This window comes from Cygnus olor, chromosome 16 (genome assembly GCF_009769625.2).
Source record: "Cygnus olor isolate bCygOlo1 chromosome 16, bCygOlo1.pri.v2, whole genome shotgun sequence".
Taxonomy (NCBI): Eukaryota; Metazoa; Chordata; class Aves; order Anseriformes; family Anatidae; genus Cygnus; species Cygnus olor.
The window spans coordinates 5912144-5927606 of NC_049184.1; the positions used below are offsets into that span (position 1 = coordinate 5912144).

General features: G+C 57.6%; 2 protein-coding genes across 2 annotated transcripts; both read right to left on the reverse strand.

Annotated features, from left to right (window-relative positions):
* Positions 1-3175: 3175 nt before the first annotated feature.
* Positions 3176-8130, reverse strand: LOC121079123 (P2Y purinoceptor 1-like). The gene has a single exon (XM_040575999.1). The coding sequence runs from the start codon at positions 6248-6250 to the stop codon at positions 5213-5215; it is 1038 nt and encodes a 345-aa protein (XP_040431933.1). The 5' UTR covers positions 6251-8130; the 3' UTR covers positions 3176-5212.
* Positions 8131-8270: 140 nt separating this feature from the next.
* On the reverse strand, positions 8271-13287 carry CCN5 (cellular communication network factor 5). The gene is made up of 5 exons (XM_040576000.1): positions 13121-13287; positions 10949-11156; positions 10170-10421; positions 9815-10008; positions 8271-9264 (listed from the first exon to the last, which is right to left on the reverse strand). The coding sequence occupies exons 1-5, from the start codon at positions 13178-13180 to the stop codon at positions 9256-9258; spliced, it is 723 nt and encodes a 240-aa protein (XP_040431934.1). The 5' UTR covers positions 13181-13287; the 3' UTR covers positions 8271-9255.
* Between the last annotated feature and the right edge of the window lie 2176 nt (positions 13288-15463).

Sequence of the window (15463 nt, forward strand, 5' to 3'; positions counted from 1 at the left end):
CTTGCTAACTAGTGGGAATACACACCGAGAGGCTGCTGGAGCAGAGCAGCCCCAAGTTTGGATGAGTGTCCCAGCGCGGCGGGGACTGGTCCCAGGACGAGGGGCAGAGGCTCGGTAAGGGCTGCCCACGTTGGTGCCCTGCACGGTGGCTCCGGGGACAAGCAGCCGTGGCATCGGGCTCACCACAGGACCACGGCCACGTCAGAGCCTTGGGTGAAGGCAGAGCAGGGCCTGATCCTGCTCCCACCACGCGCAGCGTCACGATGCTATATATAAACGCCTTCCCTGCTGCGAGCCGGGGGGCAGAGGCTCTGGGAATGCATCGCAAATATGCAAGTACTGCAAATATCCCCACTTTAACCGGGAAAAAGTGCGTTGATTATTCACAATGAGCGCTCCCTTTCCTGTGCTGCCGTCTGAAGCCAGAGCTCAGGGACTGAGCAGCGCAGAGCTGACTGCCTTCCCCAGACCGGCCGGAATGCGCCAGGCACTGGTGCGTTTGGAAGCAGTTTGCTTCCTCTCTGGGAGGCTTAATTGGGGAGATGAGAGGCATCTGCCCTGAAATGCAAATGCGAAGGGTCCCCCGTGCCTGCCCCAGCCCTGGCCCTTGCTTCCCAGCGCTGCTCGGAGGCTGAGGCGGGCCCCTGGGGCACAGCAAGAGCAACTCCAGGCACCAGCGCCCCGTGAGTCAGCCACAGGGAATCAAATTAACACCCGGCTTTTGGGGAGCCGGGCACACCACCTGTGACGAGCAGGAGAAGCAGCCTGAGGTTCCTCTGGGATGAGGAATGTTTGGGTAACTTTTAAGTGCCTCCTTTGAGCCTCTGGGGTGCGAGCTGCGGCACGGGAGGTGATGCTCTCCTGGGTTACCCCAGGGCACCTCCTAGCAGTGACAAACCCAGGGCATGGGCATTCGGGGTTTCTGCCTTGGGAAGCAGACGTGAATTGCTGTCTATGAGCCACCCCCACCCCATGATCTGCAGCATGGCAAGCACTCCACTCCTTCCTGTGCCATGCCTTCACAAGGGGACAGCGCCCCACGTTCACAGACTGAGCCTGCTGCTCGGTCCATCTGTGACCCTCCCGTCCTCACCCCATGGCACGGGAAAGCAAAATAAAACCTCCCAGCCTGTGTCGTGCTGCCATGCTGGCTTTGCTCCCCAGGGGACTAACCAGAGCCACCGGCAGCGAGCCCAGAGGCGAGGAGCTCTGAAAAGGAGCCAGGCAGGAGGGGAAGAGGCGCCGACCCCGGCAGATCCCCTCCTGCACCAGCACCCCTGCGCTGGGGGCTGAGGGCGGGCTGGGTGCGGGAAGCTGGAGCTGCCAGCTCTGCCAGCGAGGGGCTCAGAGGAGGGATATTTAGAGGGATGCTCTAAAAACCAGCACATCCCTGCCGAGCCTGGGCTCGCCGAGCCCTCCAGGCCCCGGTGCAGCCGCAGTTGCTCTGTAACACACATACAAATGTGTGCTATGGCTGCAGCTGCTGCCGAGCTGCAAGTCAGTGCCTCCCCGGGCTCCTGCCCCACGCAGGTCCCACCCGCAGCACCTATTTATAACCCAGGCACCGCAGGAGTAATATTAGGCTGGTGGCCTCACACAGGCACGCTAAATGTTGTTCTATTTATACGCTTTGCTCTTCTTACAGGCTGTTGGTCTCCCAGATGCCAAAACACTCTGCAGCACAGACAGACTCAGATTTTTCTCTTTTACTGAAATATTCACCAGCAGCACCCAACCCCACATATATTTACCATTTTTTGCCCGGGTCACCTGCAGTAATTGCATCTGCTGTCCCTTTCCAAGTGCAATCGATGCCCTCGGTACATGAGATAACCTGCGGGGTCTGCTCCCCCTCGAGCCAAAGGTAGCTGCACGATGAGACCGTTGTGCTGAAGAGCTGAGCACCTCGCGCTGAGTCTGGGGCCGCATCTCCGGGTGATGGGGCTTTGGGTTTCTCCATCCCTCTTCCCATCCACCCCAGCCTCCCTCTTTTAGGATTTACCAGCTGCACCAAGCTCCCCGGAGCATTAATTTCAGCCATGTATCGTACACTGTGAACGCCAGTGGGGGCAAACCCTCCTTTCAGGCTTCAGACTCCTTCTAAAAATCTGTGCAAAGTAAAAATAAAGATTTAAACGGAGTTGAGTCCTCTGCATCTATCTGTCAAAGGCAGTGATGTGTTCTTCTTGTATGGTGTTTCGCATGCCAAGCCAAACAGTTTTGCATTCAAGGGAAATAAAGGGCTTGTGCATCTGTGCATCTGTGCTCGTGCCTGTTAATTTTGCCTGAATGGCTTCCCTGGGCTGTCAGCTCAGAATTATCTTTAACATAACAAATCTCAGCCATGTTTGCTACAAACCCTCAACTAAGAGAGGTTTATTTAATGAAGCAAGAAATGCTGCCAAATTTCTAGGCCTGATCTCGATCCCGTTAATGCCGGCAGGAGAATTCCCACCACGTTGGGTTGTTGGTCGAGCCTAACCTGGGGAAAACGGATAAAAATCTCTGTCGGGTCTGATTCTGGTGGCTCATTGCTCTGCTTTGCCATGCTGGGGCTGGGCAGGAGGGCAGGCGTGGGGGGTGGGATTCCTCTCGCCTGATTTTGGGCATCTTTGAGTCCAGGGAAGGGAAGGGGAACACATCTAAAGCCAGGAGTCCAGAAGAGGTGAAGTGAGTTTCTTCCCTTCCTGCAGAGCCCTTTCACACTGTGAAAGCAGCTCACACACAGGAACCAGACAGCTGCCTGCAGCAGAGGGGACAGGTCTGGGTGAAACCACACTGCTGTGGCTGCGCCGGGGGCACTGTTCCCCTCTGCCACACGTGCACTGGGGCACAGCCCTGCCAAAACGCTGCTGGCCCCCCCAGGACAAGGGGAGGACAAGGGGAAGGAGGAGCACAGCAGCTCCCTCTTGTCCCTGTCCCCTTGCTGGTCACCCAAGGGACAGTGCCACCACACTGGGTGGCTCGGAGGGGCCAGAGGGTGCCCAGAGGTGCCCAGGCACCGAGATGTCCTCTGTGGGACGGCAGCTGATCCTTGCTAGGGAACGAGGGCTGGAGGAAGCTGGGCTGCTTTGCTCTCCCTCACCCAGCTGTGAGAGCCAGGCTCATATGCCAGTGGTTGTGCTTAATTACATGCAGCTAATAAAGGGCAGGAGCTCGGCTGTGCTTGGGGGGAGTGTTTTTTGCAGCTTATGTGGACAGCAGCGCTCGATTGAGCACTTGATTGAGAGGGCTGCAAAGCACAAGGTACCACAAAATCCCAGAAATATCATCCCGGCATGTGGATCCTTAATGGCTTTTGGTGGTTTGATGGATGTGGGACACAGAAAAATGAGATGTGCTAGGGCAGCAACAGCCCCTGGGGCTCGGAGCTGGGTCTTGGGATGCAGATCTTTAAATCATCCTTAACAGTGACATGGGGGGCACTGGAGGGGGGAGTTGGGTGGGAGGAGATTTTATTTTTTTTCCGAAAAGGAGTAAAAGAGTTCAGAGCTCTGGAGGAACACAGATCCTGGGAGCGTGCAAGCAGCAGAGGCCAGCCCTGGTCCTAACGCCCCAAACACCTGATGCAGAGACAAAAGATCAGCTCACCTGAGAACTAAGCTTTGCCTTTTGTTTTCCTGAGGATGAGGCAGGAGATGAAAGTTTTGGGGCTGTGCTAGACCCCGGCAGACCCAGAGCAGGCTCTGGTGATCTCTCTGCCAGCTGCCTGCAGCCTCGCTGGGTGCTCCCAGCAGCTCCCCTCTGTAGAGCCCTGGGGAGCTCCCCGCTGCTCCTGCCTGCAGGACAGCTGGCTCCCGTGTCCCCGTAAAGCTCTAACAGAAGTCAGACAACTCACGACTGAAAGCACGAAGTGTTTATTTGCACATTAGGCGTATTAACTCTGCCTGAAAGCCAGCCACGGCTTCCTGCGCGGAGCGGTGAGGTGGGGCTGTGAGCGGCTGCCGGCTGGTAAGAATTTGCTCCGACACGCAGCGCCCGTGGGCTGGTGCTTTCCCAGCACGGGGCGCTTCTAACTCACAGCCTCCTCTCTTCAGCAGGGGTGCAAAAGCTGCTGCTGCAAAACACCTTGCAGGACTGAAGGCGTGCAGTCTTCTTTTCACAAGGACTGAAATATTTCAGCTGTTCATGGTGGGGAACACAGAGAGCAGAAGGGAAAACTGCTCAGGAGTCTCTGTTCCTCCCCACGGCCACCACAGGCACTGGTGCACATCCTGCCCTCCCCAGCCACCCTTACCTCCAGAAGTCTTCGAGCCTCTCTTCAGCTGGCATTTGCACATCTAATTTGCAACAGACACATCTAATTTTAAACATCCTCGTGGGGCTGGATGGGAGAGCGAGCTGCAGCCGCCCACCTGCGGGGCTCGGCGCTCTCCGGGGAGCTGCCTGCTGAGCCCCGGGTTCAGGCTGCTGCCGTCATTTGCCTTGCAAAGAACAATAAGGAAGAAAAAACCAAAACCTTTGGAAACTTTTAAATGCCAATTTGTTGTTGCCTGCTATATGGTCTTCCAGAAGAGAGTGAGTAATGCTGAAATACATTTTTTTTTTTTTTTTTTGTCTGTGAAGAAGGTGGGCAGCAGAGGATAACAGATCCTGAAGCAGCTCAATCACCCAGAACAACTAGCCCAGCAACTGGCAAGGTTTAGTCATGTCTTTAAACTGAGTTATTTTTATGAATATTTCCTTTTCCAAAGCACTTCCCCTCTCAGCAGCCCTGCAATGCCAGTAGTCAATTAACACTGCCCTCTCCTTGGGTGAGGGAAGGAGCCCATCTCCAGCCCACGTCCCCCCCAAAAGTCTGGCAGCTTGAAGGTGCTGCAGGGCCAAGCATCGCTCGTCCCCATCCCTTGATCTTCGAGAAGCCCAAAGAGCAGCCAAGGGCTGTTAACCCCCCTCGGACTGCTGCATTGGAGGCAGGGCTGAGAAATATTTCAGGAATGGGGTAAAGGCAGCATCTATTTTGTTCCATCTCCTGGCATATTGTAGGCAAAGCGGTTGGGTTTGGTAGCTTTGCTCTAAAACCTGACCTCGCTTTGGTGTCTGACGCCCACGGTCCTGTCCGTCCCTGGCACCAGGATGGAGCTGGTGGTGCCAAGGTCACCATCTCTTCGCAAAGCAGACGTCGTGGTGGGGACAAGGGGCTGATACCAAGAAGGAGCCAAGCACAAGCCGATGCAGCACATCTTTTGGGGAAGGAGTCGGGCTGGGTGCCTCAGAGCTCATCAGAAGCCTCCTGCTCACCAGAGATGTTGCTTGTCCTCGTCTCAAATGCTTGGCGAGAGGTTTCCCTTGTGAAGACGGATCCCAGGGACTGCTTGGCCCTTCGGTAGATGGTTCTCATACGTGACGTGCAGTCCTTGCTGGTCATTATGTAGAGCAGGGGGTTGAGGGCACTGTTGAAGCTGGCCAGGCCCCTTGTTACCTGGTAGGAGACGTAGATGTCCCTTGAAGCCTGCGTGCAGGACCCTTGCTGTTGCCAGTGCCGGAACAGCAAGTTGAGGTTCCTGAAGATGTGGTAGGGGAGGAAGCAGACAGAGAAGAGGACCATCACGAGAACCACCAGTCTGATGCTTCTTCTCCTGAGGCTGGGGTCCATGGTGTTGTTCCTGCAGAGCACCACCACCACGTGGCAGTAGCAGCCGATGATGATGAGGAAGGGCACGACGAACCCAGTGACGGTGATGGCTGCGGTGTACACCAAGTAACTGTCCAGGCTGTCCCGCTCCGTGGTGTCGTGGCACTGCATCTCCGCAGGGTCCATCTTGCTGAAGGCGAGGTCGGGGGCCACCTGCGCCACCACCCACCCCCAAACCGCGGCACTGAGCCACACGGAGGAGAAGACATCCTGGCACCTACCCCGTGCCCGCAGCGGGTGCACGATGCCCAGGTAGCGGTGGAGGCTGATGCAGGTGAGGAAGCCGATGCTGGCGTAGAGGTTGAGGTGGAAGAGGCCCCGTGTGAGCCGGCACCAGGCCCTGCCGAAGGGCCAGGCCCTGCCCCGCAGGTAGTAGCTGACGAGGAAGGGCAGCGTGCCCACGTACAGCAGGTCGGCCAGGCCCAGGTTGCCCACCAGCAGGCTGAGGGGGCGGCGGGGAGCGGCCCACAGGTGCCACAGCCCCAGCACGTTCCCCACCAGCCCCAGGGGGGTCACCACCAGGTAGACTCCGGGCAAGAAGCGATGGGCGAAGGCGGTGTTGATGGGGCATGAGGCGCTGCTGGAGTTGCCCCAAACCGGAGCCTGGGCCGCCATCGGGTGCTGCAGAAGCTGGCCCAGGGCTGGGGAGGAAACAGGGCGGTGCTGGCAGCGGCGGTGCCTGGGGCGGTGCTTGCAGCAGCGTCAGGATCCGGCCCGGGGCTGTGGCTGCCCTCGCCTCCCCTCTCTGATGCCCTTTGGCCGGGGGGCACGGGGAGCAGAGAGCCCGGGAGGTGGATGGCTGAGGCCGTCCTCTGCTCAGCTCCCTGTTGTCAGCCCGCTGGAGGTATTTTGAGCCCGGCGCCAGAGCTCCCGGCTATTTCTGGTGGTGCTGGAGGGGGCGGGAGGAAGGGATGCATGCACTGGGGTGGCCCCGCGATGCACCCGGTGGGAGAGCTCGTCAGTTCACTGCTGTGGCTCTGTCCCATCCTGTTGGGGTGAAGGTGGTCACCCCATCCCCAAAAACAGCCTCAACACCCTGCGACAGCTTACTGCTGCTGCCCGCTTTGACATCCCTCCCCCAAATACAGACAAAAATCCTCTTCCTCTGAGCAGTTTTGATCCATACGTTTTTTTGCTTGCCTATGGGGTGAAATCTGAGGGCTGCAGGCATGCCCCAGGGTGTGCAGCTGCAAAGAGGTTCCCGTGGGGATGTGGCTTTTCTGACTGCAGCGGGGTGGGGTATTTGTGGGACCGTGCTCCTGGCATGCCACTCCGTCCAGAATTTCACTCTCACTAGAGGTGCACCAATAGCAAAAAAATAAGAAAAAAAATCTTGTTTTGTTGTTGAGCACTGCACCCTTGTGCCCAGGGAGGTATCTAAAAGTGCTTAGTTTTACCAAGGGGCTCACCAGCCCTTTCTCAGCCATTTCCATGCGTTTAAACATCATCATTCACAGGGCTGAATGGAAAAAAAAAAAAAAAAAACGGTTCTGTGTGGTGTTTACTCATGTGGTAGCCCACAGTTTCTCTTTCGGAGGCTACATGTGCTTGCTAGGAAATGACCTGCGCTGTATTGCTCACCACGGGCTCAGCAGCGTGGCTGCCAGATCACATGTCGCTGGTGCATGGATGTGGCAGCGGTGTGCGAGGGGAGCTGGGTTCTCGTTGGGGTTGAGTTTTAGGGGTGACCACAATTATCTGTTGGTGCGGAGAGTTTAACCCACACCCCAAAGGGCAGGCAAAGCCCAGAACTCACAGTGTCGGGGGCTGCGATGAGCACAAACACCTCAAAGGCACATTTCCAGGGCAGCAGAGCTTCAGGGGGAACGGCGGACATTGTGAGCCTCACAATCGAATCTCAAGAGTCAATTTCCCTCTATTCTTGGGGAAAAATAGCTCTGATTTATTCGGATTCATTAATTCATTGTTTAGATGTTTTCTGCTGAGTGAATCAGGGAGAAGTGACATTTTGCTGCCAGAAAAAAAAAATCCAAGAGGTGTGTTGAGTCATTGCTGTGTGAGATAAGAATTGCAGGTTGCCACTTAAAAAGTGACCTTTTTGGGTTTTGTTGTCATCCAGAGGGGGCTGAGAATTGGGAAATCACCTTGGTGGCCATGTCCCACCATGGAACTAGAACTGGCTTCAAACCAGGATTTTCAGTATGCTGAACATGTCTTCTCTGTGTCAACAGAGGAACATTGTGGTTTTAAGGTCTACGTGAGCCTCATGTCACTGCTTTTGTGGCACAGCCACTGCAGAGGTAAAAAGAAACAAAGAAAGCCCAGAAAAGCTGCAGCCGGGGCCAGGTTCGCTCTGCAGTTTGCTGCCTGCCAGAGGTTTGCCGTGTTCCGATAGCAAACTGAATTAACCACCTGTACTCGGGCAGCGCACCAGCTGATCACAGTAAATAATTCTCTTTGTAAACAATGTTTTGCTTTTACTGTGTGAGCAGTGAGACTTTTTTTTTTTCTTTATTTTTTTTTTTCAAAGAGGTGGCTGAAAGCGTCATTGACATCTCTTTTATTTTCAGCACCTGCAGGGGCCGGGGGAGCTGGTGAGCAGCTGCTTGGCCTCGCTGCTTTTTCCTGCTGCTGGCCCAGGGGCACATTTAATCCAGGCTCATACACTGCCACAGAGGTTTCAACGCTTTAATTCCATGGATACATATCCAAATCGTGCATCCCTCGCGTGGACATGCAGCCTAGACCACCGCTGCCCAGCCGTGGGATGTGCAGTGCCTCTGCTCGCCTCTGTGAGGCCATTATAGGGCATTTGGGCTTCGTTTCTGCGTGGCCCTCATGAGGCTTATTGCTGGGGGAAAACAAACGCAGAGCTGCTCAGCAGCTCTCCAGTCCATCGTCACAATTTGTTTTCCCTTCTCCTGCCTTTGCTTTGGCCCTTAGCTTTCAGGGTACATGCCTGGGTGCTAGGTGGTGTGTCTGGTGCCGTGGAGCGGTGCCTCCTCTGTCTGAGCTCCTCGCTCGCCGAAGCCCTGCCAAACCACCGGGGCTTTGGGGAGGAGGAGGCCAGGCAGGGCAGGAAGAGTCCTGTTTATCCTGGAGGGATGCGGGGAAGGTGAACGCGAGCTGCCACGGGGACGCCTCTGCCAACACCCAGGCATGCGGCAGCTGCTTGGCAATGGGATGCGATGGGACGGGTGAGTGCATTGCTGAGCCCTGGCACTAGGGGTCCCGCTGGGGGTCTCCCTCTGCCAGCCTCCACAGAGCAGAGCAGTGTGCATGGTGCCCAGCAGAGCAGCAGCACCACCCGGCCCTCTCCAGAGCCCCACCGATCCTGGAAAGGACCAAGTCCCCGCTTCTCAGGTGGGTTCATGCTTGGGACGGGGTTTCCCCATTTCATGCAGCCTAAGAAACTGGGGGATGCTGCCCAGTAACCCAGCCCGGGGCAACAGGGTGCACGTGGGTGACGTGGGGATCCTGTTCCCTATTTCCACCCTCCTTCGTAGGCAAGGTCCATCGGTTCTTCCTCGGTTTCCTCAGGGACGTGTCCTCCATCTCCGCCGAAACCACAGTGCCATGGGCTTGTGCCAGACTCTTTGCCGGGATGAGGCGTTGGCTCTGGGCTGCAACCAGGGTGGGCACGGCCACAGATGCCCTCCTCATCCCCTCTGGAAAGGCAGAGCAGAGTGATGGGGTGGTGGGGGTGGTGACATGGCCCCCACGTCTGGGGAGCAGGGACATGCAGCAGCAGGGGCACATGGAGCAGGAAAGTGCTGGCTGTGTTTGATCAAGGCAGTTGTGCACTCTGTTTACAATAGGGTCGTGCCAGGCTAATTAAAGGGATGGAAGAGCCCAGCCTCGGTGTACCCAGGCAGCCAGGCAGGAGCTGCAAGCACAGCCTCTGCTGCAGGGACAGGTCCAGCCCGGCTGCAGGGTGCAGAGCCACACGGGACCCACAATGCTCTCAGATTCAGACATCCAGAGCCCCCAAATTCAAGCCTGCTCCTGCTGCCGGATAGCTGGCGTATATCTCCCAAGTGCACCCGCCACCAGCGGGTGGTTTGTCTTGCCCCGAAATACGTTTGGCTCGTGGCTGGGGAGGGGCAATGGGGTGTGCACGGGTACTCGGGGGTCCCATGGCTCGTGTTGGCTGGAACACCCCATTCCCGGTCAGAGCTGTTGCCCAGAGGTCTCGGCTGCACCAAGGCCCTCGCTTACCGCAGGGGGTGCCGCTGGCAGGGCCGGGCAGGGTCTGGCCATGCAGAGCCTCCTCTGCGTCTCCAGGCGGCAGGAGCGGTTCTGGTTGGAGACGCGGGTGGAGATGCCCACGCCGCAGGTGGCCGAGCAGGCGCTCCACTCCGTGCCCCACGGCCGGCATGGGTACGGCACCGCCGGGGATGCTGCCGCGGGGGCTGGATGGAGACAGAGGATGGAGAAAGAGAGGTTGGAGCCCAGCACCATGCAGCATGCCCAGGATGGGTACTGCGGCATAACCCTGCATGGCGGGGAGACGTGCGGCGAGGTGCCTCCTGCTGGTGCTCACCAAACCCTCACCGCCACATCCTCCTCTTACCTGCCCCGGCATCCGGGAGCAGGTGCCGGTCTCCGGCCTCGCAGACCCACTCGGGGCAGCACTTGCCCGGGACGTCCACGCGCCGAGGGTGGGGGCAGTCCGGGGTGGGCAGGCGCACGTCCTCCTGGCAGAGCGGGACGCAGGTGAAGCCCCCGTCCAGGCAGCGGCACTGCAGCTTGCAGCTGGGCTGGAAAACCTCCCCGTCCCGATAGACCCGGCCGTTCACCTCGCAGCCTTCCTCCACATCTTCAACTGCAATGACAGCCCCGGAGCCCGTCAGGGACAAGGTGACGGTGAGGTGGGGATGGTGGAGGGGTTCCTGAGGGTGGCAGGGGGGGCGCAAGGGGCAGAGGTGCAGGGTGGGCGCAGGTTTGCTGCTGCTCACCTGCAGCAGTGTGTGCATCACCCCACTTCCCCTTCCCTGCCCTCTCTGCTGAGCTCACGTTTTTTCAGAGCAGCAGCTCACCAGTTGGTGAGAAACTCCCTGCCCTCTGGCTCTGCCTACGTCTCTCAGGGTTTTCAGACTTGAAAAAATTTCTTTGCAACTTCTCTGCAGCACCTCAGCCTCCAGCCCCAGCGGGGCGACTGGTGCTGCAACATCCCTGGGCCCACCCTGGCTCAAATCACCCCGAAGACCCAGCTAGAAACCACAGTGAGAGCTGGCTGGGGCAGCAGCACAGCCCCGAGGCCGGCCGCATGCATCATCCTCAGTGGAGCCATGTCCAGGTCCCTGGGCACGGTGCCTGGAGCCCGGGGGGCGCGGGCACTGCAGTGCTCACAGTTGCAGGTGGCTCCGGTCCCCGTGCTGTAGTCGCAGACGAGGCCCTGGCTGCGGTCGCAGACGTGGAGGAAGTCGCAGGGCTCTCCCAGGCGCCGGGCGCACACCTTGCAGCAGCCGCAGCCGTCCAGGACCAGCGGGGACCCGCGGGGGCAGCGGGGCGGCACCCAGGGGCAGTAGCATGGCCGGCGGCACAGCTGGGCGCACACCTGTGGGGACAAAACCATCGCTGGCTGCTTGGCTGACGGCTGCTGTTTCACTGGGACGGCCAGGAAACCCTCTCTGAAAGTCGGTCACGATGGGTGGGGGCAGAGTTTTGGTGGAGGGAGGTTCTGCACATCCATGGGAATATGGCAAAGCAGCCCGGAATGGGACCATCTTCGTAGGGCGTGATGGGCCAAGACATGGGGCAACGTATTTGCAGTGGGGGAACAGAAGCCAAGTGAAGCTCACTGCTGTCCTTTCTGGTCCACCAGCCTCCTCTGCCCGGCTCACCGGGTGAGGAGCACGTAGACAGGGGCTTTCAGGGACTGTGAGCCAAATTTCTCCTCCCAGCTACGTGGAGTAATGACTTTGGCAGGTCTGTGCACCATGGTTGTTTGTCTGCCCTGCTGGCTGTTTTCCAGGGCCGTGCCTGCAGGGGCTGACCCAGGCAGGTAGGCATTCATGCCCGCGGCTCGTGCTGCACACACCGCTACCCTGGCACAAACAGCTTTTGCAGGCAGCGCTTGTCTTGTGTCTGACAGGGGCGGCTGCTGGGGCTGTTGCATGTTGGGCCTGAAGCCAAAAGATTTGGAATTTGCAATTTGGAAGTGAATTCTTTCCAATCCTGGCCTGGACAATGCCGGTGTGTATGTGAGCCATGCCTGCACGTGAGCCCTGCGCTCCCTTCCTGCAGCACTCTGCCTGCGGCGCCTCCAGCACCTGCGATTTGGCAGCAGCTCAGCAAACGTGCAACCCAAACCAGCCCTGTGCTGATCCAGACACGGGTGTCTGCTGAGCCTGCCAGGAGATGATGGACTCAGCTGGAGCACGTGGATTTTAGAAACCATCTTCCTCTCTTTTTTAGAATTTCTCCCTCCAGCATCAAGCCTGGCATGACCAGCTAGGGATGGGTACAGGTGTGCTGTCTGCTCACCTGCTTGCAGCAGTTCAGCTCACCAGATGGCTTTTTATTGGCCTGTAGAAATGTCTGTGCCAGGAACTAGAGATAAAATATGTCCAAAATGGGCTGGGCAATCCCTGCCCTGTTCCAGTTTTATCAATGAGCAGCGGAAGCCAGCGAGACCCAGGCAGGGACCGAAGGACCAGCTGTGGTGTGATGGCAAGGTTTGGGCTGGGGACAAGAGGCTGCTGGTGATGCTCCAGAAATTCACCGAGTGCTCCCGGGGTAGGAGCCATTCCTCAGTCACAGCTTAGCAGGGAGCCAAGAGCATTTTTCATCTTTCAGGTTTCTATTACAGAACAATGTTTTAGAGAGATTAGCCAAGCCAACTCCATTAATCCATTTCCCCTTGCTCCCTGTAATTAACTTGTCGTTAGATGACAATGTGGCTCCTATTAGAGATTTTAAGTGCCTGGGAAAGCAGTCAAATGGGCACGAAGCTGCTGTGATGTCCCTGCCTGCACAACATCTGACTTGGGATTCAAGCAGCGATGAGAAGAATTTGGAGCTGCGCTCTCCCCCTGCCTTTCAAAGCTCTGCACAGAGAGCAATGCCATGCAGAAACAAGAGGGAAAAAACAAATCATAGAACAACCCAAATCCTGTCGGAGGTATCCATCAGCTCCATGTGAGCATCCTGGGGCAGGCAGAGAGCTGGGTACCCCTGGGGCTGGTGCTCGCTGCCTGGCCAGCACGGAGCGAGGAGCCTGCGGGAGCCGGCACAAAGCCGCAGGGAAGGGAGGGCTGCAGGGAAGGGGTGAGCAAGCCAGGCACGTTGCTGCCATTCCTGCCTGCACCACGGCGGCGTTTGGCCCATGAGCATTAAGACCCTGCTGGTTAATTTGAACTCTCTCAAGCACAGCTCTGCCTCTGCAAGACTGCAGCAACGCAGCCTGCCTGCCAGCGGGAGCTAGGGCTCGAGCCAGCACCGGAGCCTGAGCCTCCTTTTGGAAGAGCCGGGTGCTTCCCCGAGCGAGGCTAAAGCCACCCGGCACCCCGTCTCCCTTACCTTGGAGAGGATGCAGAGCAGGGAGAGGAAGAGGAGCTGCTTCTCCAGCCGGAGCCTCATGCTGCTCGCCCCGTGGCACTTCAGCGCCTCGCCCCCCGGGCGGCCAGAGGCAGCAGCGTGTTCGCAGGCTTTAAAGCCCCGAGTGGGTCCCGCTGGTGTTTATACTCTCCCTGCTCTGATGTCACTCCCAGGCTCCAATATAAACAGGAGTAGGTTTGGACGAGCCTCAAGATTTGCTTCTTTTTTTTTTTTTTTCCAGCCCACATTCCAGCTGACATTTCCACTCCCCTCAAGGTGAGAGCGTGCTGCCTGCCAGGAGAGCAAGCAAAGGGAAGGGACGCTGTCCCCAGGGATGTGGGCACGGCAGAGGGGGCCGGGGTGCCCACGGGGATGGCCAAAGCCTCTGCCTCCTGAGTGTGGGCTGCCAAACAGAGCCAGCACCATTCTCCAGGGTTGTGAATGATCTGGGGTAGCTGCCCATCCAAAATCCAGTCTGGGACATCCAACTCTGGCACTGCTGATTTCAAGCCTTGTAAACCCAAATTCCGCTCCTGAAAAAGCTGCGACCGAGTCCACGAGGACTTCAAAGCGGGTGACAGGTCCCCAGTCCCGAGCACTGCTGTCCCCGAGCTCAGCCCTGCGGGCACGGAGCTGCTGCATGCGAGCACGGGGAGGGCAGGGATGGAAGGGTGCGGGGCCAGCTCTGCGGTCACCGCCAGGATTCTCTGCTCCACTTCTGCTTCGTTAGCTGCTGTCGCGTTGTTAACGAGGCCGTGGCAGCCCGTGCTGCTGTTCAGTCCTCTGTGTCCGGGAGCGGTGCAGCCGCAGTGCCTCTAACAGCAGTGGCTCGAGAGGAGCCAGAGCCCTGATGTAGCCTCGCTGTGGGGGACAGGAAATTCAATTCATTGTCCGGGGCTTGTTTATTGGCACATCCAGATTAATGGGCATGACTTCATTTTCCAGTTAGAAACCAGGATCTCGTGCTGATAAGGGAAGGAAAGCCATGTCTTGTACCTACAGGGCTCTGCCTGCCCTGAGCATGGCCCCGTGCTCACGGTGTCCCCATGTCCCCAGGCTCACGGTGTCCCCATGTCCCCAGCTCACTGCACAGGGCTGTGGGCAGCGAGGGGCAGCGCAGGAGCCCTCGCACAGGTTCTGGTTTGTGAAGCAGCACGTTAGCAGCTCACTTTCTAAATACTCACTTACAACCCTTCCGCTCTGGAGCATGTACCCCATATGTGTCCTGTACCATGTGTGTGATTTCATAGCTACTAATTAATTCCACATGTTGTGCTCCACAGTTTCCATGGTATTATTGTCAGCTTTTTTTTTTCTTTTTTTGTGGTCAGTTGTGCAAGAAAATAGTTGATACAGGGATCTGAGTACATCTCCTTTGAGTTAGCCGCTGGCAAGCTCTGCTGTTTCTATAGGAATGAAGGAACTAACCCAGCGAATCTACATTTTAGACAGCTGTGGTTTTTTTCATGGCTGTGACATTTAACACGCCATTGTGAATAGCACTGTGAGTGTGCACCCCGCTCATCTGGAATTGCACCCATCCGCAATAAGCTGTAGCTTCTTTTTGCTTCGGACTCTCCCCATCTTTGCTCTGTGCCGGGTGCTGAGCATCCCCGGGGCTGGCTGAAGTTGGAGCAGGGCTGGACGTCAGTCTGTGCTGGGCACCAAGGCTGTCCTGCTACTTTCTGGGTCTATTCCTCTTTGTACGAATAGGGAGATTGTCACAGGCAGGGGCAAGAGCAGCCCTGCACCTTGGAGGAGAGGACGTTCTTGCTCCTGGGCAGCCGAGGCTCAATCCCCGCAGCAGGGTGGCTGCAGGAGGGAGGGTAGCACTGCTGGGGAACCTGGGCAGATGCCACACTCAGGAGAGCCAGGAGCCCCGAGATGAAGAGGCGACATCCCAGGTCTCCCCTGGCTGCTGAGCCCTTTGGGATAGCTGCTGGCTCTTTTTCGTGAGACTTCTGGAAACACCCTGGCTTTGGGAACCTTGGAAATACCTATGTTTTTGGCAGGGTGGTAAAGTTGTTTCCTACCCAGAATGAACTGCTCCAGCTTCAGGCAGCAGAGCCGAGGGCTCTTTATGGCCATTTCCATCCCATCCAGCCAATTTTATTCCCCCTTGTTCTTGCACCTTTACTGGGGTGGGAGCCGGGCTGGACAACTGGCCATGGCGAGGGGCGAGGGACGGGCCCTGCAATCCTTTACCTTGAGGTCACTGCTTCCACCCCGAGCCCGGGCTAGGAGAGACTGAAAGTATTTACCATCTGGTGACCGGCCAAGTGACTTGTGAGAAAAGAATTCAGGGCTGCCGTCCAGTTCCTGATG

Bases quoted from the DNA above. Each gene is read 5' to 3' on its own strand.
- LOC121079123 (XM_040575999.1), bottom strand. From the start codon at position 6,250: ATGGCGGCCCAGGCTCCGGTTTGGGGCAACTCCAGCAGCGCCTCATGC.
- CCN5 (XM_040576000.1), bottom strand. From the start codon at position 13,180: ATGAGGCTCCGGCTGGAGAAGCAGCTCCTCTTCCTCTCCCTGCTCTGC. The intron at 11,157-13,120 runs GTAAGGGAGACG...TTGTCCCCACAG, and splicing joins TGCTCTGCATCCTCTCCAAG to GTGTGCGCCCAGCTGTGCCG. The intron at 10,009-10,169 runs GTAAGAGGAGGA...GTCTCCATCCAG, and splicing joins GCTCCCGGATGCCGGGGCAG to CCCCCGCGGCAGCATCCCCG.